General features: G+C 53.7%; 2 protein-coding genes and 1 long non-coding RNA gene across 11 annotated transcripts in view; 2 read left to right on the top strand and 1 right to left on the bottom strand.

Annotated features, from left to right (window-relative positions):
- The first annotated feature begins 1,275 nt into the window (after positions 1 to 1,275).
- On the top strand, positions 1,276 to 3,243 carry LOC131510802 (uncharacterized). The gene is made up of 3 exons (XR_009261194.1): positions 1,276 to 1,489; positions 1,608 to 1,830; positions 2,830 to 3,243. It is a non-coding gene; the product is annotated as an uncharacterized LOC131510802 (long non-coding RNA).
- A 1,603-nt stretch (positions 3,244 to 4,846) lies between these two features.
- ARRDC5 (arrestin domain containing 5) lies at positions 4,847 to 20,755 on the bottom strand. Of its 5 annotated transcripts, none has more exons than XM_058728363.1 (3): positions 20,599 to 20,755; positions 14,871 to 15,082; positions 4,847 to 5,415 (listed from the first exon to the last, which is right to left on the bottom strand). In XM_058728363.1, exons 1-3 carry the CDS (start codon positions 20,753 to 20,755, stop codon positions 4,888 to 4,890), a joined length of 897 nt encoding a protein of 298 aa, XP_058584346.1. In that variant the 3' UTR covers positions 4,847 to 4,887. The 5 variants fall into 5 exon arrangements, with proteins under 5 accessions (XP_058584346.1, XP_058584347.1, XP_058584343.1 ...); XM_058728364.1 differs by having other exon boundaries at positions 20,611 to 20,755; XM_058728360.1 differs by lacking the exon at positions 20,599 to 20,755 and adding an exon at positions 16,716 to 17,141.
- Positions 17,237 to 24,471, top strand: part of UHRF1 (ubiquitin like with PHD and ring finger domains 1) — a 38,724-nt gene continuing 31,489 nt past the window's right edge. Inside the window, exons 1-2 of one of the 5 annotated variants that reach the window (XM_058728356.1) lie at positions 17,237 to 17,327; positions 20,956 to 21,122. In XM_058728356.1, coding sequence (XP_058584339.1) covers positions 20,970 to 21,122 — 153 coding nt within the window. In that variant the 5' untranslated portion in view covers positions 17,237 to 17,327; positions 20,956 to 20,969. Of the gene's footprint in view, positions 17,328 to 19,384; positions 19,646 to 20,160; positions 20,290 to 20,954; positions 21,123 to 23,073; positions 23,176 to 24,471 lie in introns of those variants that run through there. The other 4 variants (XM_058728359.1, XM_058728355.1, XM_058728357.1 and 1 more) reach the window with 4 other exon arrangements.

Raw genomic sequence — 24,471 nt, 5'->3', positions numbered from 1 at the left:
ATCTTAGAGAGAGAGAACGCGCGTGTGCAAGTGAGAGAGGGACAGAGAGAGAGTCCCAAACAGGCTCTGTGCCTTTATCACAGAGTCCGGCTCGGGGCTCGAACTCACAAACCTCGAGATCATGCCCGGAGCTGAAATCAAGAGTCGGACGCTTAACTGACTGAGCCACCCAGGCGCCCCAGGACTTGTCCTTTTTGATTGACCTACTTCACTTAGCATGACGTTCTCCGTGTTTATTGATGGTGCATCATGTATCAGGATTTCCTTTCTCTTTAAGGCTGAGTAATATTCCATTGTATGAATGGACCACACCTGTTTATCAGTTCATCCATCGGTGGACCCCCCCAGGTGCTGTACCAGGGTGTGATCATGGAAAGAGGAAGAGTCTAGAAGGATATTAAAGGTGGATCCAATGGGATTGGTCAAGCGATTGGTTGAGGAATGTGGTTTTGTTTTTTTTTTTTAATGTTTATTTATTTTTGAGACAGAGAGAGAGCATGAATGGGGGAGAGGCAGAGAGAGAGGGAGACACAGAATCGGAAGCAGGCTCCAGGCTCTGAGCCATCAGCCCAGAGCCTGACGTGGGGCTCGAACTCACGAACCTGAGCTGAAGTCGGACGCTCAACCGACTGAGCCACCCGGGCGCCCCAAGGAATGTGGTTTTTAAAAATACGCCCAAAGGGATGCCTGGCTGGCTCAGGCTGTAGAGCATGTGACTCTCCCTCTCCAGGTCATGAGTTCAGGTCCCATGTCGGGTGTAGAGTTTAAAGTAAAAAAAAAAAAAAAAAAAAAAAAAAGCAAACAAAAAACATCCACAAATGTTTGCTTTTTTTAAGTTTATTTATTTTGAGAGAGTGGGAGAGAGAATCCCAAGCAGGCTCCACACTGTCAGCATGGAGCCCAACTTGGGATTCAGACTCACAAACCGTGAGATCATGACCTGAGCTGAAATAGAGTCAGGCACTTAGCCAACTGAGCCACCCAAGCGCCCCTCCATAATGTTTTGACACTCCTTTATTTAAAAAAAAAATTGGGGGGGGCGCCTGGGTGGCTCAGTCGGTTAAGCGTCCGACTTCAGCCAGGTCACGATCTCGCGGTCCGTGAGTTCGAGCCCCGCGTCGGGCTCTGGGCTGATGGCTCGGAGCCTGGAGCCTGCTTCCGATTCTGTGTCTCCCTCTCTCTCTGCTCCTCCCCCATTCATGCTATGTCTCTCTCTGTCTCAAAAATAAATAAATGTTAAAAAAAATTTTTTTTATGTTTATTTTTGAGAGAGAGAGAGAGAACATGAGCAGTGAGGGGTCAGAGAGAGAGGGAGACACAGAATCGGAAGCAGGCTCCAGGCTCCGAGCCATCAGCACAGAGCCCGACGCGGGGCTCGAACTCACGAACTGCGAGATCATCACCTGAGCCGAGATCGGATGCTTAACCGACTGAGCCCCCCAGGCACCCCGACACTCCTTTGCAAAGGTGGAGCCTAATTCTCTTCCCTGTGAGTGTGGGCTGGACCGAGTGAGTTGTTTCTTACAAACAAAATATGGCAGAAGCGATCGTGTCCAACACTCTGAGACTCGGTCACAAAAGTCACCGTGGCCTCCCTGCTCTCTCAGATCACTGGCTCTGGAGGAAGCCAGCTGCCGTGTTTCGAGAACACCCAAGGAGCCCAGGTGGCGAGGAACTAAAGCCTCCAGCCAAGAGCCATGTGGGCGGGGCTTCTCCAGTCATCACCATTCCGTTTTGAGAGGCTGTCTCTCTGCCTGCCGTGTGGACAATGGACGAAACGGCAGAGGTGAACGTACGTCCCCTTGGGAAGCAGCCACTGCAGTCATCCACGTAAGCACTGACGGTGGCCTGGATTCGGGTGGTGGCAGGGGAGATGGAGAGAAGTGGACAGGTTAACAGAGCTGCTGAGGAAGTAAAACAAACAGAATTTGGGAGAATAAGCGACTCAGGTAACTTCACTGTCGTGGGAGCTGAGGAGTGAACCGGTGGTGCAGGGTGGGGAGAAGGTGACGTGACCGGTTTGGCTGTGGCCACATTGAGTCCATGCCCCCCAAATGTCCAAAGGCCTCCATAAATATAGCTACTCGTATGATAAGAGTAGACTAGGGGCGCCTTGGCGGCTCAGTCGGTGGAGCGGCCGACCTCGGCTCAGGTCACGATCTCACGGGTTTGTGAGTTTGAACCCTGCATCAGGCTCTGTGCTGACACAGCGCGGAGCCTGCCTCTGATTCTCTGTCCCCCCCCCCCCCCCCCCCCGCACCTCCCCTGCTTGTGCTCTCTCTCCCTCAAAAACTGAACATTACAAAAATAATCAGAGTAGCAGACGCGGAGAAATCCTAGGGTACACCAGTGGCTGGAATAAGCAAATTGCAACTTGTTATGTACTTATTGTTACTTGTTGTTTATTCAGTAAAGTTTTATTCCTTGCGTTTGCACCAATCAAGCGCGAATCAAATGTCCTGGGGCAGCTCCCCGCCAAACACTCCTCTGCAAGCAGCTGGCAAAAGGGGAGAGAGAGAACAAGGTTCCTATGGCAAGTTTGTAGCGTGGATCTGGCCCTGAAGTGACTTCCGTCGCTTAACCAGATCAGTCACAGGGCCATTGGCCATGATCATCTTACCTCCCATTGGCCAGGCCAATCACGTGGCCACACCTAACTGCAAGGGATACTGGGAAATGTAGTCCAGCCATGTGCCCAGGAGGAAGTAGGAAACCCTGATGGAAAATGAGCCAGTCCTTGCCAGGGTCTTATTATTGTCCCCATCATTTCTGTTATTATTTGCACTTACCGTCTGCAGAAATGACCCTTGACGGTCACCCATATTTCAGGACCCGAGGAGGGTGAGAGGTGCTGCCTGGTATGTCTGGAAGGCTTCCTGAAAGAGGAGGTATGGATGATGTGGCTTTGAAGAAGACAGAAGCCAAAGATCTGAGAAGTGGGAGAAGAATAAGAATCTGGCGTGACATCAGGGAAGTCGTTCCTTCGTTCCTGGCCGCGCGGGGCCTGGTGGGCCAGGGTGAGTGCGTGCCGAGGGGACCCAATGGACCGAAGTGCCTGATTTGTGTTCAGAGTCTCCTGGTTGCTTGAGGAAGCAGATTGCCAGATAAGATACAGGACACCCAGTTAAACCGGAATATCAGATAAACAACGCATGATTTTTTTTAAGCCTAAGTATATCCCAAATACGGCAAGGGGACGTACTTATGCTAAAATATTACTGTCCTTCTGGAATTCAAATTTAACGAGGCATCCTGGAGTTTTATTTGCAGGGAGGACAGAATGTAGGGGAGGTCAGGTGCTGGTGACTGATGGTCATGGATGTGACATGGGCCCGATGTGCAGGCCGTATGCCCGGAGGACTTTGACGTCTGCCCTGAGAGGGGTAGCCCTGGGAGGCTGTGAGTGTAGGAGGGACAGGCCCTGACTTGGGTAAGGGGCCCTCAGACCCAACCCCGGGACTTGGCAGCCACCTGCCCCCATGGATTTCCCCAGCCTAGGGCCTTTCCCCTTCAGCAGGGCTGACATTTGGGGCCAGATCATTCTTTTTTTTTTTTTTTTTTTTAAGTTTTTATTTAAATTTCACTTAGTTAACATACAGTGTGATATGAGTTTCAGGTGCACAGGATAGTGATTCCACACTCGTGTACATCACCCAGTGCTCATCACGACAAGTGCACTCCTTCGTCCCCATCACCTATCTCACCCATCCCCCCACCCCTACCCCCTGGTAAACAGCAGTTTGTTCTCTGTAGTTAAGAGTCTGTTGGGGCCAGATTTTCTTGATTGTGGGGGCAACCCCGTTCACTAGGGATGTCGAGCCGCATTCCTGACCCCCGCCCACTCAACAACGGGAGCACTCGTAGTCATGACAACCACAAATGCCCCCAGACCTCGCCCTGTGTCCCCTGGGGGCAGAGCCACGCTGGGTGAGACTCACTGGGTTAGGGGATTCCATTGACCTCCAGGAGACTCTGCATCCCATAATCATCTGACCTACTGAGGTCCTGGGATACCGCACACATTTATATACACGCATCAAGGGGCACCTGGGTGGCCCAGTCGGCTAAGTGTCCAACGCTTGGTTTCAGCCCAGGTCATGATCTCGTGGTTCGTGGGTTCGAGCCCCGCATTGGGCTCTGTGCTGACGGTGAGGAGCATGCTTGGGACTCTGTCTCCCTCTCTCTCTGCTCCTCCCCTGCTCTCTCTCTCTCTTTCTCTGTCAATAAATAAATAAATTAATAAGTAAACATTTAAATACACACAACAAACGGGAGGGAGAGAGGAGGTAACTCACAAACACTGGAGGGGTCACCCTGATTTGCACCGCCTGACCCATCGGGGATTTGTTCTGGTGTCCAGTGTGAGCTACGGATGAAACTCAATTTTATGCCCAAATGATGAACGCAAGGTTTCTCTCCCTTGGCACTGTGGACCGTTGGGGCTGGGTCATCCTCGGGGGTGAGGCCATCCTGGGCATTGCAGGACAGTGAGCCACATCTCTGGCCCCCATTCCCCCCCGCCATGCTCGGAGTAGCCCCTGTTCCCCTCCGTGGGGACAGCCCTTACGACTGCACGTCGCTGGTATGCCCAGAGGGCTGAACCACCCCAGCCGCGGACCCCAGGTCTAGGCACTGTAAGAGCCCAGCAAGGAAATGGGTCTGGAGCGCCAACCGGGGCGGGGACGACTGCCAGGTCTTGTCCCTTCCCCTGGTCTTCTCCTGGCCATCGGGAGAAAGCGATACCTAAGTGGCTGCCGTGTGAGAAGGAGGTTCAGGTATGTCCCCCCCCCCCATCCACTGTGACTCATCTGAAGCCTGTCTTACGAGACAAAGAAAGGGCTGCTCATACCGTGCAATAAAACTTTTAATATTTAGAAGTTTGGGCGCTTAATTCTGGCACTCCTGGCTCACGGGTAACGCTGCCCCCTCCAGCGGCTGGCAGCCAGCGGTATCCACGGGCGCGCCGGTGACGATGATGGGAACCTTGGCCTTCACACAGGTCAGGGACCACGGCAGATGGACCGTGCTGACCAGCTCGTAGCGGGTGCTCATGATCTCGCCGTCCCGGGTGCTGCTGCTCACGGACAGCACCTGCGGGAGGTTGAGGGTGCTGACGATCTTGGTGGCGTCGAAGGGCGCGATCTGGGTGTTGGCCTCCTGCCGGAGCAGCTCGCTGCTGTCCTCCCGCGACCGCCGCTCCGCCTTGGGGGTGAAGCCCTCGTAGCGCACGTGGGCGTAGAGGGCGAAGACGACCGTCTTGATGCTCTTGCCGCTGTGGTTGCTGATCTCCGTGGTGAAGACAATTCCCTCCCCCGGTGTGAAGGTGTTCTTTTCCATCCGGATCTGAAGGCAGATGGTACCCTGCATGCAGCAATTGTACGAGACTTTCTTCTCAGCCTCCACGAACAGAGGGCTCTGCAATTGGGGAGGATGGGCAACCGTGAGGGGTCACGGCCACGGGATCCGCTCGCCTGCCTAACGTTCCTCCACCATAGCTCCTGCAAGCCTGGAACGGCTGGGACTCTCCTAAGCAGGAGGCCCCGAGGTAGGATCTGGAGCCTTGGGGATTTAGCAGCCAAAAGCCTGGCATCGCCTCCCAGCTTCCTTTACTCAATTCCCTTTGCCTTTCTGACTATCAGTTTCCTCCTTTGCAAAAGAAGCCTTTGAAATCCACAAGACCCTGGTTTACCCCCACCTCCATTGCTTACTTGCTGTGTGACCCTGAGTAAGTGGCTTGACTTCTCTGGACCTTGGATTCTTTCTTTCTTCCTTCCTTCCTTCTTTCTTTTTTCTTTTTTTTTTTTTTTTTGTTTATTTATTTTTGAGAGGGAGAGAAGACAGAGCGTGAGCAGGGGAGGAGCAGAGAGAGAGGGAGACACAGAATCGGAAGCAGGCTCCAGGTTCTGAGCTGTCAGCACAGAGCCCGACGCGGGGCTCGAACCCATGAACTGTGACAGCATGACCTGAGCTGAAGTCGGACACTTAACCGACTGAGCCACCCAAGAGCCCCACTTTGTTTCTTCTTTTAATGTTTACTTATTTTTGAGAGAGAGAGAGAGAGAGAGAGCACGCACATGTGAGCAGGGGAGGGGCAGACAGAGAGGGGGACAGAGGATCCCAAGCAGTCTCCGTGCTGACCGCAGAGAGCCCGATGTGGGGCTCGAAGTCACAAACCGTGAGATCATGACCTGAGCTCAGGTGCTCAACCACCTGAGCCACCCAGTCGCCCCTGGTCATTGGATTTCTAGAAGACACGAGATGTCTTGCCAGAGACCTAGGGTTTACCCAGGTAGTTCAGACTTTAGGAGAAAATATTCCGGGCTCTGAATTACGAAAAGAAAACTGTAGAGTTGAAATTATGTAACGTGTTTCAATAAGCCATTCTATCAACTTAGCTGCTGGGTTGCAGATAAAGTCACACATTATATTTACCGAGTGGCTTGGGTGACGTTTTACTTTTTATTTGTGAACAATATTCTAAAGGATTCAACGTGATGTGGGGTGGGCTTAGAATAATCGCTCTCCACTTTTGCTGGCTTCCGGTATCTTCTGGCAGAGGAACTTGATACTTTTACAAGTGTGTGTGTGTGTGTGTGTGTGTGTGTGTGTGTTCCCCTTCAGCATACCAAAAAGAGAGAGAGGGAAAAAATCGTGCAAAAAATACTTGCAAATGCCCCTCCGACTCCCCATTAGTGACATCGAGGTGGTCGCTTGAAGCTGGCTCTGATGGGAGTATTTTCACCAGGGAAGTTGGTGAACATTACACATCAGGGCTGCCCCCGCCCCCAGAGCCTAGCACCCCCCTGCCGCGTTCCCACAACCTGCTTCATCAGCGTTTACAAATTCTCCTGATTTGTTCCAGATCGCTGCTCATTTAAGGAATAAAATATCAGGGGGCGCTTGGGTGGCTCAGTCGGTTGAGCACCTGACCCTTGATTTCGGCTCAGGTCACGATGTCACGGTTTGTGGGTTCGTGCCCCGTGTTGGGCTCCGTGCTGAGTGTGGGGCCTCCTTGGAACTCTCTCTCTCTCTCTCTCTCTCTCTCTCTCTCCTGCTTGAGTACACACTCTTTCTCTCTCAAAATAAATTAACAAACTTAAAAAAAAATTTTTTTTAACGTTTATTTATGTTTGAGACAGAGAGAGACAGAGCATGAACGGGGGAGGGTCAGAGAGAGAGGGAGACACAGAATCCGAAGCAGGCTCCAGGCTCCGAGCTGTCGGCACAGAGCCCGACGCGGGGCTCGAACTCACGGACCGCGAGATCGTGACCTGAGCCGAAGTCGGCCGCTTAACCGACTGAGCCCCCCAAGCGCCCCTAAATTAACAAACTTAAACAATAAAAAATTTAAAAATATATCAGTGTCGCACAACTATGTGAATGTATTTGATACCGATGGTTAAGTGGTAAATTTTATGTATATTTTACCACGATTTAAAACAAAAAAAATAGGGGTGCCTGGGTGGCTCTGTCGGTTAAGTGTCTGACTCTTGATTTTGGCTTGGGTCCTGATCTCATGGTTCCTGAGTTCGGGCCCCGCATCGGGCTCCACACTGACACTGTCTCTCTCAAGGTAAACAAATAAACTCCAGTAAATAAAATAACAAATAAAACCAAGTTTAGTTGAGGCCCCCATGGGCCCGTCTCCAATGCTGTCCTCCCACCCCTGGCCCTCTTCATCCTGAAATGGGGGGTTTATCATATCAGCGGATATTTACTTATGTATTTATCTTAATTTTTTAAAACATTTATTCATTTTTGAGAGAGAGAGAAACAGTGTGAGTGGGGGAAGGGCAGAGACAGAAAGCGCTGAAGTCGGGCGCTTAACCGACCAAGCTACCCAGGCGCCCCCTATCTGCAGATTAAAGAAAAAAAACTCAGACACAGAACACCCCACAAAGCAAATATGCAATGTGAATTAGTATCAAGTCGACTCGCCTGTAACCTCCCTCCAAGAAGAAGAAGGAATTTGCTAGTTTTCCCCCAAAGTCCCTCACGCTTGCCCAGGCGGCAACCCCACCTGCCAAGGGCAATATCCTGAATTTCACGGTGATCAATTTGTTGTACCTACACATTTGTCCTCCTACGACATACACGGAGGGACCTACGCCAGATTATTGCCTCAGAAAAAAGTGTGTAAAGAATCACATAGCGGGGCGCCTGGGCAGTTCAACCGGTTTCAGCCCAGGTCATGATTTCACAGTTCATGAGTTCAAGGCCCGCCCGCACTGGGCTCTGCGCTGAGAGCACACAGCTCTCTTGGGAATCTCTCCCTCCCTCTCCCCTGCGTCCTCTCTCTCTCTCTCTCTCTCTGTCTCAAAAATAAATAAATAAACTTAAAAAATATTTTTTTAGAAATAATGTAACAAGCACAAATGTGTCTTCTAACCAGTGGAAGAAAGGAAACGTTACTGATTTGACTGAAATTGGGTGACTTCTGGGTGCTTTGCCCCATTTTCCCCTCTCCTTCTTTTCCAGACTGGCATCTGTCATTCTCGTATGAAGTTTTCTTTTCTTTTCTTTTTTCTTCTTCTCTTCTCGTATGAAGTTTTCTTTTCTTTTTTTTCTTCTCTTCTCTTCTCTTCTCTTCTCTTCTCTTCTCTTCTCTTCTCTTCTCTTCTCTTCTCTTTTTTTTAGGCAGGCTTCATACCCAGCACGGGGCTTGAACTCACGACCCTGAAATCAAGACCTGAGCTGATACCAAGAGTCAGATGCTCAACCAACCGAGCCACCCAGGTGCCCCTCATGTCAACTTTCATATTACGTAGAAATGCATCTGCTTGTGGGAGAAGCATACAATCCTGTTTTACATAGTTTAATGCTTTAAATAAATCAAGCTGTCCACGTTTTCCAGCAACTGGCTTTTCTAGCTCAGCATTCTGGGCTCGAGATGCATTTGTATCGACACACCTGTTGTTCTGGTTTGTTTTCACCACGGCCACTGAGCGTGTCACAAAATAGTTTATAGTTTATTTCTTCAGGCAGCCCCCCTCTACAAGATGGATGCTCACATAGTTTCTATGTGTTAGATGTCATAAAAGGGCTAGAAGGAACATCCAGACATCCAGACGACATTTCTCCCTGGACTTACACAGGAGAGTTGCTCTCCGCCACAAGCTGGCAAACGTTTTCCGTAAAGAAACTGGTAACAAAGATTTTAGGCTTTGCGGGCCGCGTACAGTATCTGTCATATATACTTTCTTCTTCTTCTTTTGTTTTTTTAAACCATAACTCATGGTTAAATCGTAGATTTCAGGGGCGCCTGGCTGGCTCCTTTGGAAGAGCATGTCACAAGCACATAGATTTTAATATCGAGACAGAGAACACAACCTGTGTTCGCATCTACGTCTAGGTCTGTGAAAGAGAAATCGTGTCATGAACTAACACTTATCCAGGACACATGCCTGCTGGTACTTTTTGTTTCACTCTATTCTATTTACTGTATTCGTTTAAAAACGTTTGTCACAGGGGCGCCCGGTGGCTCAGTCGGTTGAGCGTCCGACTTCGGCTCAGGTCGTGATCTCTCGGTTCGTGAGTTCGAGCCCCGCGTCGGGCTCTGTGCCGACAGCTCAGAGCCTGGAGCCTGCTTCCGATTCTGTGTCTCCCTCTCTCTCTGCCCCTCCCCCGCTCACCCTCTGTCTCTGTCTCTCAAAAATAAATGAAAATGTTAAAAAATTGAAAAAAATATATTCATTGCAACCTTCTGAATTCATTTTCCTGTTATGCTTAGTGGACTTACTTTATTCTATTATTTTGCTTCATATAAAAACAAAATTTATAAAACATTAGCTGGTCGTAACCCACCAAATTAATTTTTTTTCTGGTAAACTCTGGAGTCTACCTATTCAAAGCTATTATATTCTGTCCAACACATTGATGTTGTAAAAACAAAGCTTGTTGCAACCGACCACATTTATAGTTTCTGACCTATTTTATTCTATTCTTTAGTATATATTTGAGGGTTTTTTTAAAATTTTTTGAGAGAGAGAGAGCAGGCAGGGGAGGGGCAGAGAGAGAAACAATCCCAAGCAGGCTCCACGCTGTCAGTGAAGAGTGCGATGTGGGGCTCAAACTCACGAACTGTGAGATCATGACCTGAGCCGAAATCAAGAGTCAGATACTTAACCCACCGAGCCACCGAGGCGCCCTTATTCTTTCATTAAAAAAAAATTAATTGCCACCCACCAACCATATTTTCTTCATTTCCTATTCTACTTATTCTCTGTTCTGTTTTCTTCTTCTATTTAAAACACACACACACACACACACACACACACACACACACACGTTTGCAACCCCCAAAATTGGCTTTTTTCTACTACTTTCCATTTTGGCCTTATGTATTCTTGCATTTTATACAAATGAACTGGCATCCCATTAAATTGATTTTCCAACCCATGAATGGGCGTGATCTGAGGTTTGGAAAACACTGGTCTAGATAGGATTGTTTTCCCTTGGAGACCTAGGGCTGACCCCTGACCCCAGGTGACCTCACCTTTACCCTCAGCCTCTGACCCCCTGCCTCCTCCCCCCTCTCCACCTCCCTCTCCTCCAGGAGGCTAATTGCAGGCAGTTTTATTCTAAATCCCTCCAGTCATTCATTCGAAAATTCCTCGCATGCGTTAGAACCCTGCAGGTGTTAAGGAACTGGCTGCCCTAACTCAAGGCCAAGCCTGTAATTCTGGCCTGTGGCTGAGACAGGGGCCAAGAAATACCAACGATGGCCCAGTGGCCTCCCACGCTAGGTCAGGCAGGGTGGCCAAAGCCCTCTGATATCCAATAATGTTGAGGGTACAAACCCCACATTGGATTTCCCGGATCTGGGAGTGTCTTAGAGCCCCGCATTCCTTTGGCATAGGTGAGCCTCTGGGGGTGGGGGGTGGGGGGATTCATCCAACCAGTATTTGTTTGCATCGATTTAGTGCCAAGTTCAAGGAAAACCCATAGCAGTTAAGACAAGCCTAGTCCCAGGGCGCCTGGCTGGCTCAGTCAGAGGAGCGTGTGCCTCTTGGGATTGTGGGTCCGAGCCCCAGGTTGGGTGTAGAGATTACTTAAATTAAAAAACAACAACAACAACAAAAAACTTAAAAAACCTAAAAAAGAAGTAAGACCAGCCCCAGTCCCTGCTCTGGTGGGGGGGGGGGGGACGAATGCATAACTGGCACATTGAAAATGAACCAGGTCATTTCCGATGAGGCTGTGGTGGGATGCAAAATGGCAGGGGGTGGGGGGCAGGAGTGAAGGAGAGGTGGGGCGGGGGCTCGCTTAGAGTCAGTGGTTAGGAAATGTCTCTGGGACAAGTTCCTTTTCCAAACGGTACTGACTCCTGGAAGAGGCAACGGGGTCCCATCTTTCCAGACTCTTAAAGGTACAAAGAGTGGAGAGGAGGTGAAGAGATCAGAGCCCTCGAGCCTGGCTAAAGGGAATGGGAAAACAGGGCAGCCACTGTGGAAAAACAGGCTGGCGGTTCCTCAAATGTTAAACGGACTCGTCATCTGACCCAGCAATGCCCCTCGAGGTATCAGGCCAAGAGAAACATGCAAAACTTTGTAGACCTGTGCAGTACCTCGAGTCTATGCAGCCGAGAGGTGGAGGAGGCAACCCAAGTATCCATCAGTGCAGGAATGGATACATAAAATCGGGTCCCATCTGTGCCTTGGAATATTATTCAGCCATGAAAAAGGATACATCACAGACGGAGCGGGCACAAAGGCGAGCGGGTGGGAGGGAGATAGCTGGCACACAAAGGCTCCGTACCCTACGATTCCATTTTCATGGAATGTCCAGCACTGGCAAACCCAGGGAGAGAGGAAGCGGATCGATTCGTGGTTGCCAGGGGCTGGGGGAGGGGATGTGGGGAGTTTGAGGGGTGACAGCTAAGGGATGTAAGATTTCATTCTGGGGTGAATAGAACGTGCTTAAAATCGACAGAGGGGCCGGCTGCACGACTTCGTGAACACACTAAAAGTCATTGACTTTGCGCACTGGAGGAGGGCGATTATAAAGTATGTGAAGTGTATCTCAATAAAGCGGTTTTGTTTCGTTTTTTTTTAAGTGGAAGGGGAAAACGTCTGCTCCTCCCCCCTCCCCAGCTCCCCTCCCAGGGGGGCCGTGGCTGTTTTGTCAGTTTCTCTGGCCTCCTTCCGGAGAGTCGTTTGCTACACCTGCAAGGAAGTACATTTCACGGTCTCACCACCGGGCAGGCAGCCGCGGGGCTCGGGGTTCTGAGCTTCGCAGCGCTCACGCCACCCCGTGACTGACACGTCCTTGTCCGGTCTTTGTTTCTCTTTAACTTTTCCGTAGAGTATACCTTGGACAGCACCCTGCCGGTTTCAATCTCCTAGCAATGAGCATTTAGGCTGATTCCAATTTTTTTTTTTTTTTTTTTTTGCCACCAAAACATTGCTGTAGGAGGTCACGTCACGCGTGAAAGAATATCAGTAGGAGAAATTTCTAGAAGGGAAGTGGCTGGGACAAAGTGCATGTCCACTTTCATTTGGATAGATGCAGCTAAAGTGCCCTCTGTTGGGGTTGCGACAGTTTATTCAGTGACTACGTGGCCTCGGAGCAGAGATGCGAAGGATGAGGAGGAAGGAGAGGAAGATCATACCATAGTGTCCCAGGCGGAAGGCACAGCCCGTGCAAAGGCCCTGGGGCAGGCCCAGGCCTGGAGTGTTGGCCGAACATTGAGGAGGCCCATTTGGCTGGAGCAGAGGGAGCAAAGGGGAGGGAGGGCAGGGCGGGGATGGGGCAGGTCACTCAGGGCCTTGTGGGCAGCGGGGACTTTGGCCTTTACCCTGAATGAGATGGGAGACGGGGAGGGCCGTGGGCAGAGGAAGGTCATCACCTGACTGCCTCTGGCTGCTCTGAGGGCAGACTGGGGTCAAGAATCTCCTGTACCTGGTTGAGCCCCATCACTGCTCACTGCACCAGAGTGGTAACCTCTGCCCCGGTGCCCCAGCTCCTGCCCTCACCCTGCCCCCTCTTGTCTATCCTCCCCAAAGCAGCTGAAGGGAATGAAATGAAATGACGACCCCTCTGCCCACCAGGGCTCCCACCTCCATCAGAGGTGGGCCTTGTGCCCCAGGGCCTTTGCACGGACTGCTCCCTCTGCCCGGAACCCTCTACCCCAGATGTCCACATGGCTTTCCCCCTCTTCTCTTTCAATTCTCTGCTAAAATGTCACCTCCTCAAAAAGGCCTCCCTCGACCAGTCCGGTTAAGACAGTACTGAGTAGTCAGCAAAACCCAGTATTTTCATATCCTCAAAACGCATGTGTGATAACTCCCTTTGCTGCTATGATCTTGATTTTAGATCTTCGCACTTACTGGGCACCTCCTGGGTGTGCAGACTTTGTGCTGAACACTCTGGGGTCTTCATAGGCACCCATCGAGGGAAGTAGTTTTCTTCTTCTCATTGCGCAGGTCAGGACAGTCAAGTCAAGGCTCCGGGAGCCGGGGTGTTTTGTTTTGTTCTGTTTTGTTTTTTAATATTTATTTTTGAGAGAGAGAGAGGGACAGACAGACATAGAGCGAGTGGGGGAGGGGTGGGGAGAGAGAGAGAGAGAGAGAGAGAGAGAGAGAGAGAGAGAGAGAGAATCCTAAGCAGGCTCTGCTCTGTCAGTGCAGAGCCCAAGGCGGAGCCTGAACTCAGAAACATGGGAGATTGTGACCTGCCTGCACTGAAATTAAGAGTCAGCTGCTCAACCGATCCCCCCCCCCCCACCGCCGCCAGGGGCCCCCTGGGAGGTGTTAATTTCCCAAGGCCACCCAGCTAATAGCATATCTGTCAACCCAGTCACAGGCTGGGTCTGACCCAGCACCAACATTTCCAAAGGGAAGGCCAGAGGAGGGCCATAGTTCGCTCAGGGTGACACAGGGGGCAGACGGTCAAGCGGCCTTGGGCTCAGGCCCGATCATCCCAGGGCTGGTCCACCCCTCCAAGCATCTACCCTTCCTGAGACCCTCCAGGACCATCGCAAGAGGTTGGCTGGGCCACAGGTGATTCTTGTCACACGCATAAGAATAGTGGAGATGGAGGCTGGGACAAGATTCTGGGGCACATTCTCCAACCTGCGCCGGGCACTGTGGGAAGTTCGGGATTTACATGAAACATGAAATGGAGGTGGGGGGGGGGCGGGCTCTGGGATTCCTACCTGGATCTCGAAAACTAAAACGCCAGCCATCTGAGCCACCATGATCTGATAAGAGTCCCCAGGGAAGTCACTTGGCCCAACGTCACTCCACCCACCTTGACTTCTACCTTGACTTCTCTGCACCTGGCCCTCCAGGAACCATCTAGAAAACCTCCTTTGCTTACCCAGACCAACATCATCACATGGCCTTTCCTTTTCCAGGGCCGGAGGCCACCCCCTTCCATGCCTCTTTTTGTGGGGGGCACCATCTCTGCTGTCTGAGGGCTCAAAGACCCTGGAGAGTCACCGAGCATCCAGGCACCTCTTCCACCCGTGGGTCACAGAGAGGTCTCTGCTTAGTCTTGACTTGTTGCAGGGTCAAGGGCATTGGGGACCACTCGTTCTCCGTAGGGGGCGTCCAGGGCACTGGGGGGTATTGAACAGTTGCCCTGGCCCTATCTACTCGATGCCAGTAGCTCCCCTCCCCCCAGCTGTGACAGCCACAAACGTCCCTGGACACCGCCCAGTGCCCCCTGGGGAGGCAGAATTGTCCGGGTTGAGAGCCCCGGCCTTGCGCCTGCCCTGGTTTCTGATTCACCTTGTGTGAACTTGGCCTGGGGGAGCATCCGTGCCTTTTCCTTCTTCCTGGTGGGGGCCACCTCTGTCCCCTGCCTTCCCACCTCCCCCTGCCTCCCGTGAGCTTTGAGGACAAGTCCGACCCCTGTTCCTCTCCTACCACTACCTGCAGTGCGTTTTCTTGATGGAAGTCTGAAGTCCCTTGAATCAACAAGTACGTCCTCTTCTTCGCTAGAACGTGCTCCCGACCCATGCAGGAGGCTTGCACGAAGTAGGAGATGTGGCCAATTTTGCTGGCGAAGGTAGAAGGAAGCCTGGGAGGCAAGTTGAAATGGAAGTCAAAGGTGTGGCTGCCTGCACTTAACCAATTATCTGAAAGCAAAACACACCAATGCCATCAGAAGGTTCTAGAATCTTTTTTTTTTCCTCCCCCCACTTTTTATTTATTATTTTGGCAAGGGCTTTGTCCTGGGCCTGGCCCGCCCATCCCTGAGCTAGGCTGAGCTCTGTGCTTTTAGGGCTCTGCATGGTCAACAGATCTCAGGCCTAGGCCTCAGCCGGGCTGGAGGGGGATGGCCCCCGGGCGGGTGATGTGGCTGGGGTGGTCACCCCAAGCTATCCACAGGGATGTGCTCACCGCTACTCTGGATCTGCAAAATTGGAGGTCCCGCCCTCAGACACGCATTCATTCATTCATTCAACAAACACGTCTTGAGCGCCTACCTGCACCCCCCGTACCGGGCACAACCCTGTGCCTAGAAGGTGCTCGATAAATGTTTGTGAAATAAATGAGTGAATCCACTGAAGGCTTGAGCTCATGCTTTGGGGGCGGGAATGCTGGGCAATCAGAAAGGCTGGTATCTGACGCCGGGGGAGGTCTGGGTGGGGACCGTTTGCTCGCAAAAAGTAACACTAGCCCTTCGTATACCATTAGGTCACTAAGTCCTCAAAACAATCTTATGAGGCAAGACTTTCTGGCTCCCATTTTCCAGATAGCTTAACTGAGACACGGAGAGGCAACACGGCTGCTGGCCAGTAAGGCCTGGCATGGGGCCGTTCCTGCCCCAGAACCTTCTTTTTCCTTTTTTTAATTAAGAAAATGTTTTTAATGTTTGTTTATTTTTTGAGAGAAGTAGAGTGTGAGCGGGGGAGGGGCAGAGAGAGAGAAAGAGACACAGAATCTAAAGCAGGCTCCAGGCTCTGAGCTGTCAGCGCAGAGGCCGATGCGGGGCTCGAACCCACGAACCGCAAGGTCGTGACCTGAGCTGAGCTGAAGTCGGACGCTTAACTGACCAAGCCATCCAGGCGCCCACCCCTACCATTCTGACCCCTAGAAATCTGCACAGCTGGTGTTCCTCCCATCGCTCAGTAGTCACCTCTTTGAAGGGACCTCCGTGACCTCCCCATCTAAAACTTTTAAAATTCTAGAATGAAACTTTGTCTAGCTGAGCATTGGCCAAGAGTTGTGGAACACCCGAGAACACCCCCGTGAACACATTTTGGAAAGGACATGTAGCTCCAGGGCAGCTCAGCCTCCCTGGTGTCTGTCCAGACTTTGGATCTGAACCTCGTGGAGTCGGGGCCGAGTTATTCTTTCCCTAGAATGTCTTCCCTGCCCCTCTCTCTTTCCCGGTGACCATAGGACTCCTTATCTTTGTCTCCTCGGAGTTCACTGCTAGAGGGAGATTTATCTGTAAAATCACAAGAAAGATTTTTTACTGGCCTCCCAAAGTGGTCACGGGGCTAAGGACAGCATTTTCCAGGGGAACTACTTTGATAGTTCATTTCGAATATCTGGGTCCTGCTCAGCTCTTCCTGTCTTGTTATTTTCGTGTTGTGAGTATCTGATGGTCATTGTTATACATAGCCTCCCTTCCTGGGGAGGAACCAGGCCTCTGCCCCTGTCTGGTATCCCTGGGGGTTTGTTGATCAACTAACACATGTGTTTACCTTCCAGACCCAGCTTCCTATCATGGCTAGAGTTGGCTGCTGGCTTCGTCCTTACCCTCTACTGGGAATGTCTTCGTCTTGTGCACATAGTTGGCCTTGTTGTTGCAAATAACATCCCTGCTATAATCACGGGATGCCCCGATTTCTTCATTCCACTCCACGTAACCCCTTCCCACGAGCTCCACCTTCACTATGGGGTCCACCAGGGTGCTGTTCAGTATTAGAACCACCTGCCCTTCTATGCTGGAGCCGGCCGGGTAGACCACATCCTTGGGCAACACTAATTCGATTGACTTCACCACAGACATGGGGGGTTGGGGTGGTGGAGGAACATCCTCCCCCCTCCCCCACGACACTGAGATTCCCGGTTCCTTTGCCGCAGTGAGGTCACCTGTCTGTGACATCAGCCAGCCAGGGTTCTGGGAAGGGGCCTCCAGTGGCCGGGAGGGGAGACGAGGCTGTTGTTCGGGGGGCGGGACGGCTTGGGAATTCCAAAGTCCTCACTGGTTGGGGAAATGACAACCTGACCACTTTTTCCTAGGAAATAACAAACGAATACGCAAAAACAGCCACAGACCCTAACATTCCTGCCACACTGGGAACGCCTGTCATCGTGCCAGGAGGCCAGAGGCCTGGGTGGGAAGAGTTCTCGCAATACTCCGGTAAGGTAGGCATCATGAGCTCTGCTTAGAGATGGAGAGGAACGAGGAACGAGCCCCAAGGGATTTTCTGCTCTGTCAGATGGCCCCCATGTGCGGTACGCGCGCTTCTCAGGGTTCATACGCTGGATAGGCTCACACGCTTCCATTGTCATTTTAATGGCTAGTTACACCAGTCGGAAAAAAAATTATGGATATGGCCAGGGTATGAAGCCTGGTGTGTCCCAATCGAAGATGCTTAGAGTGTCGTGTGCTCCACTTTGCATGAACACCCTCTCACTCATCTGACACTTCCCTTTACACCCGTGTCTCCCCCATCGAATGGGAAAGTCCCTCCAGGGCGGGAGGAACTTTGTGCCCACCCACGTCGGCTTGGCTCCAGGCCTGGTTCAGACAAGAGGGGTGGCAGTAAAAGTTTGTCGAGCGACTTAATGACCTTCAAGAATATATGATTTTGCAAAAAAGGAGACCGAGGACTTGTGCCCCCCTAATGGTTTTCTTGGTGCCTGATCTGCGTGTGGGTTGATGCCTAAGTGGGAGGGCCGCTGGAGCACGAGGGGTGCCAGGAAATGTCCATTCTGCAGACTCCGGCAGGCCTCATTCATTGTCTTTGCTGTGTCTTGCTTTATTTTACACGATGTCTTCTGTGGACATTGCCGTCTTATCTCCTAAGCGGTTTGTAAGCTCTTGGAGATGCTTGGCTAAAATCAAGGTGTTCTGGGATTCTGGGGGAGACTCTTGCCATATTCCTTGCCTGATGGAATGACCTCATCATTCCAACCTCTCCTTCCCCGGTCACTTTTCCTCTGACTTGGCCCTTCTGCCACTCTCTTTCACTTATTAGGACCCTTGCGATGATTTGGGGCCAGCCTGCTCAATCTAGGATAATCTCCCTCACCTAAAGACCTTTAATGTAACTTAATCTGCAAACTTCCTTTAGGCATGGAAGCTACCGTATTCACAGGCTCCAGAGATATCTTTGTGGGGGACATGATTCTGTCTGCCACCTGGGGACATAACAGCAGAAGGGACTCTGCTCACTGCCTTCCCATGCCGCTCAAGACACGAAGACCAAAGTCGTCCTGGTGGCCCTTGAGGCCCCAGGTGACACCTCTCTGACCTCATCCCCTCATCCCCTCTCTGCCCAGCTACGCTGGCCTCTTGGCTATGCTCCCCCCCAACATTTCTAAGCCTTTTCCCGCCTCTGAGCTTGGCCGTGCCTCCTCGACCCATCTGTCCTTGGTTTCCATCTCAGATCGCAGCTCAAATGTCATCTGTTCAGGGAGGCCACCTCTCCACCTCAACCGGAATGTCCTCCCTGCCCACTCCCACATGCCTCTCCAGCCACTGTCCTGGCTTTGCTGCAAATAGAATCTGAAATGATTAGCTTGCTTTATTTATTTATTTGTTTGTTTGTTGCCTGTCTCTCCAGACAAGAATTTACCCGTCTGGAGACCACCAACGGGGGTCGGCCTTGCCCATTGTTGGGCCCCCCAGCTCTGAACACCGTGTCCAGGCGCTTTGTAGGTGCCCAGCATGGGTCACTGTGTGCCCGCCAAGACTGGCCAGAGCAGAGCAAGCAGGGCAGAGGGGGCAGGGCAGTCCTGCCCGCCTGGACAGCCGGAGAAGGCGGGAAAACGAGGCGGGAAAACCCAGCAAACAAGCCCTGCGGGTGGGGAGCTCCAGCAGGCCCTGACGCCAGGAAATAGAGCTTGGGGCGATCAGGCTGGCCATCGGGGTGCAGTAGGTCTCCAGAGGGGCCCCAACATCCCACTGCGGTGTTTAAACACTGATTCCGGCCTTCCTTGCCCTACTGTCAGTGAGTGCCCGTGCCCGGGGAGACGGGCTGTGGGAAAGGAATTAAAAGGTCAGGGGGTCTTTACCCGGGGTCCCTCCCTAGGGCTCCTGAGGGACGCACGTAGTTAGGGGGGCCCAGCTCCCGCCACCGGGCCGGGTTGCACACTGGGCGCGCCCAGCAGAGCGCGCAGGGCTGGGCGGGGCCGTGGCCGGCTGGGCGGAGTGGGGCTGGATCGGGGAGGGGGCGCCCCCCACCCCCTTTCTCGCTTCCCGCCACTGCAGCGGCCAATCACCAGGCAGGCGCCCGCCCCTGGCGCGGCCTCCCGCGGCCCCGCAACTCCCAAACGCCGAGTTTTCGCGGGAAAAAAAATCAGAGCAGCTGGCAGCGCGGCGGGCAGTGGTGGCCGTCCAGGGCGCTCCGGGTTACAGGCAGGTCGGCGCGGGGTCCGGGGCCACACACGCGTCTCCATCGCCATCCCCAGCCGGGCCAGGCGCGCAAGCAGGAGAGCGGATCGGGGCGGCCGGAGAGGTGAGCCTCCGGACGGATCGGGGTGCCAGCCCGGGCCGGGGGGTGGGGGGAAGGGCTCGGTGCACCGGGCGCGGAGACTTTGGAAAACTTTCCCGAGCGGCCCGGGGACGTGCGGCCAGCACGGGCGCACGCGTGCCCCGCGGCGTGGCTGCTGTGCACGCCGTCTCGGGCTCTGCCCCCGCCCCGCCGGCCCTCGGGAGTCGTCCTTGGCAGCCCGGGCGCTGCCCGGGGCGAGGGGAACGTCCCCAGAGCCCCGCGGGGGTCGCGCCCGCAGGGTGGGGGAGGGCCTGGTGAGCCGCCGGGGAGGATGTCAGGCTCCGCGCCTGCGCGCGGGGCGCCCCGCGATTCAATTGTCGCGCCCGAGCCCGATTTCGCGCGCCCTTAGTTCCCCGGGCGCGCCTGGGCCAATGGGGAGCGAGCGGGGCGGGGCAGCCGGGCGCGGCGGAGCCAATGAGCGAGGCGGCTCAAGTGAAGGGGGGCGGGACTTGGCGCGCGGGGCCCCTCGGCCGGTCCCGGCGGTGGGGGTGGGCGTGGGCTAGTTGGCGTGGCCCGAGCGGACGGGCGGGAGAATAAGAGAGGCTCAGAGTCCGTGGGTCGGAGTGCCGGGAGCGCGAGACTGCCGGCGGGGCCGCGGTGGGGCCGAGGTGAGTCGCGCGGCGCGCGCGGGGGCGGCCGGGACGGGGCGGCCGGTTGCCATGGCCACCGCGGGGCCGGCCGCGTCGCGCGCACGCGCGCGGGGTGGGGGGGAGCGCGCGCGCCAGGGGTCGGGGGCTCGGGGGTTTGGGCGTGGGGGCGATCGTCCCCCTTGGGTCACACTTAGTTGAGTTACTGGGACTTCTGAAGTTCCAACCCGCGCCGGACTTTTGGGTTTTCCCCTTGCGTCAGTATTAATTCAGAAAATGAATGAATGAATGAATGAATGAACGAACGAACGAAGAAATAAACGAACGAACCTGGCCCCTCACCGTTCGGCCGTGTCCTCCTTCCTCCTCTGGACATGATTGTCTTCCCTCTGTGAAAGGCGGAGTGGGTTGGAGTGAGTGGTCCGAGACGCCGATTGCCTTCCCCTAATTGACTCTCCCTCCTCGCCTCTCCGCCCTTGCTGGTCATTAATGCATTAATTCCTTCACTTCCTCTGCCGGGCCCTGGTCAGCTGTGGCTAGTTCGGGGACTCACGCGCCGGGAGGGCGTTCGAGGAGTTTCCTAGTGTCCTCAGGGTGGACAAAGGCCAAGGTGACCTGAGAATCGCACGGTCTGGTGGTGGCAGCAGCAACGGAACTGACCTAGGGGTCCCGCTCTCTCCCCCTCAGCACCAGCAGACGCCATGTGGATCCAGGTTCGCACCATGGACGGCAAGGTGGCCCACACTGTGGACTCACTGTCCAGGCTGACCAAGGTGGAGGAGCTGAGGAGGAAGATCCAGGGGCTGTTCCACGTGGAGCCAGGCCTGCAGAGGCTTTTCTACAGGGGCAAGCAGGTAAACCCGCCCCGCCGGCTGCCGCCCGCCCAGCACCTTTGTTCTTGCCTGGTCCAGGCGTAGTACATATACTCTCCCCGCCCCTCGTCCGGTCCCGCTTCACGTCTCCACAGAAACCTCAAATGCCTGAGCCGGGAACAAAGGCTCCACTCGCAGATCGACAGACCGGGCAGGAAGCTGGCACTCCAGTCCGTAGCGTTTGGGCTTTTAACTCTGCCTGCCCGGTTTTTTGAAGCTCCCCTCCCAATGATTTCTAGAGAAAGAAGTTGGAGGTGGCCAATGGAGGACGCGTGAATTTCGAGGAAGAGCCTCGAATCGCTTACTCAGACACTGGGATGGAAGGGAGCAGGTTTTTTCTTTGAAACACACGCTGCCGGCCCACGGCCTGTACCTGTTTAGAGTTTGACCCCACAGAATCTGTTTTCTGGAAATTTGGATCCGCTTGTTCAGAGTCTGGAGATGGCGGTTGCTCGCCAGGAATTTCCGCCGCTCTGGGCCCGCTGTGCCGAGCGAGCGGGACGTTGTGCTTTCCACGGGTCTGCGGGCCCCGCTTTTCCGTCTCCTTTCTTCTCGCTCTCTCCCTGGGCCCCTGGTGGCGTTTAAAATGGCCACCCTTGCTTTCCCAGCTGCCCACACTTGGGACGCTTTCTCCAGGGGCAGCAGGGGGGTTTCCGTTTTTGTCGCTATCTCTGGGGAGATGGCACGTCCCGTGAGTGGGATTTCCCTGGGCGTGGGATAAGCTAGCACGCCAGCAAGCGCCAGTCCCATCTGCAGGGGCCATCCCAGAGTTGGGTGCGCGGTAGGGACAGCGGTGCAGCGACTGTACCGGATTGAAAGTCTTCAGTCGGGGCGCGCGTGCCTGACTCTGTTGTCGCGTTTGGAGTGGGTACTGCCGCCATCTGGTGTCTCGATTGAGAATCAACAGCGCGCCTGGCCCGCCAGGAGTTTCGGGGGCTGGGAGGATCCAGCGTGCTTGACACGAAATGAGACCAGATGATTAATTTCTTGGGCTCGTGGTGCCCTTGGGAGACCCTTCACCTCCTTCCTGCGACAGGCAGGATGACTTCAATGTCTTAAGAATCTGAGTGAGCCCGCCCTGCCTGGGGAGGGGAAGCCGGTCCCGCGAACTGGGGGCTTTGACTGTTCGGTCGCCTGCAACTTCGAAAAAAGGCAGGGCTGTGAGTAACCTCTGCCGAGGTGCTGTCTTCCGCCTCCAACAACGGCTCATTTCTGTGGCATCCAGGCTGACTTCTATTAGCCGCTCAGTCTCTTCGTGGAGCGGAGTTTCTGAGAACCTCCGAAACAGGTCACAGTGTAATTCAGAGGTGGGCTGGATCCTGTCCTCTCAAGTTTGAATAGCTGTGAGCTCCTCCCAGGTGGCGCATGTCACAGTTGTTACATTTCAAGCCTGCAGAAAAGTCACAAGAGCCATGAACACCTAAGCACCCACCCCTGGGCCTTCCCACGGACGCTTCTCTGCATTTGCGTCTCCGTATTCGCGTCATTGCAGTTTGCTCTGCCCTCCTCTCTGTCCGCCAAGCCACTGTATGTTTTGGAACTCATTTGAAACTACGTTGCAGACGCTAGTTCACGCTCTCTCTAAATGGTTGAGCACGCCCGTCATTAGAGTTCAGTATCAGTTTGTGTGTGGTTGTGTGTGTGTGTGTGTGTGTGTGTGTTTTAAGGTGGCATTTGTACATAGTGAGACGCACCAAAAGCAGACGGACCCTTTGCAGTTTTGACAAACGTCTACGCCCATGTAATCAAAGCCCCATCACCCTTCATTCGTAATGTGATATCTGATCCACACAGAAGTCCTTACAACTCCTGTGTGAGTTATAAAGCGGGATGCTAACACGAACACCTGCGGGCGTTAGACACGTATGTTGTACCTTTAATTTTCAGGATGTCAGCGATGAGAGACGGGCCCCACTCGGCAGCTTTGTGAGGGAATGTGTCGTCACTTCTGGCTTCCGGATAAGGAAGCCGAGCCTGGAGCGTGATGCAACTTCCCCAAGGATGCAGGGCGAGGCCCTGGCCTGGCTGCCGGGAGGTGTGGACAGCGACGGGGCGGGGGGGGAGGACGGGGACAAAGGCCTATATAGCAGCACCTCAGTGAGTCAAGTCTGCAAACAGACCAAGCTAACAGGTGATAGAAAGCCGTGCAGTTTCCAGTGGGGGCAAGAGTGCTGTTTTCACAGAATGTTCTAGAGTCTTTGTAATCCTTCCTCGCACCCCCCCCCCCCCCCAAAAAAAAGAAACATGTAGTAGTCCAAGGGCTGCAGTGAGGTTGATTGAGCCGATAAAGCAGAACCTAGCTGAGTCTTTCTCCAGGATATGGGAGGGTTTCGTGGCCGGGTTGTTTAGGCTGAATAGGTTGGCGGTTATGTCGCTTGATTGGCGGAAATGCAAGAAGGCGGAATGGGGGCAGGGACTCGGGCGGCAGGCCCAGCCTGGGCAAGGGCGAGAGGCATCTGGCGCCCTTTTTTTTTTTTTTTTTGGCTGCCCATGAAAATGACAATGGCTGTCCTTCGTGGTGACTTGAGCTCAGGTGCAGTGCTGTGCTCTTCACATAATCTCCCCATGTTCCCTGCCCAAGGACGTGGCTGTCGTGCGGCCTGGTGAGAAAGCAGGGCGGTCATGGCCAGGTCCGGCCGGTTAGGGGTAAAGGTGCAACGAATCCGTGGGCTCTGGGTTTCTCCCCCTCGGCCTTGCTGACGCCAGGGGGGCCGGCTCGTTCCCTGCATTTGCCGCCACTTGGGAAGTACTGATTTAGTAGGTAATTTACTTTAGGAAAACAGCTAAATCGGCCTCGTGGGCCTCAAAAGCTGTGCTAAGGACAGTCTGAAGGATCAGTCTGAGTGGCGCCCTGAGAACGGCCTTGCGAGGGTCATTCGTGTCCCTGCACCCCACCAGCTCAATTTGGCTCTTCCTGAACGCTGTCCCCGATTTCCTGAAGGGCAGAGTCAGAGTCGGGCAGCAGAGTCCTGCCCTTCAGGCTGTTCGAGGCAGGGTCCCCCCCCTCCCCCCAGCTCCCAGCTGGAGGGCATTCCCCGCTAAGCCAGGTCAGCAAACCCCTTATGTAAATATTTGTCCCTGTGAGGACTGCTCACCCCTGCCCTTGGAGATAGTATGCAAATGAATGGGCGTGTCTCAGGAGGAGCCCAATAAAACTTTATTTACAAAAACAGGTGCAGGCTGGACTGTCACACTGGCTGTAGCCTGCCAGTTACACCCCTTCCCGCCTCCATTCGGGGTCCAGGGTTCCTGTCAGGAACAGCATTGCCGCGGAATGTACTAGAACAGGTCCCCTAGGACACCGTGTTGCAGAGAGGTTTTCCTGGGCAGG

The sequence above is a fragment of the Neofelis nebulosa genome, chromosome 4 (assembly GCF_028018385.1).
Source record: "Neofelis nebulosa isolate mNeoNeb1 chromosome 4, mNeoNeb1.pri, whole genome shotgun sequence".
NCBI lineage: Eukaryota > Metazoa > Chordata > Mammalia > Carnivora > Felidae > Neofelis > Neofelis nebulosa.
The sequence above is the reverse complement of the archived record's forward strand: the minus strand, read 5'-3'. Positions and strand labels throughout refer to the sequence as shown.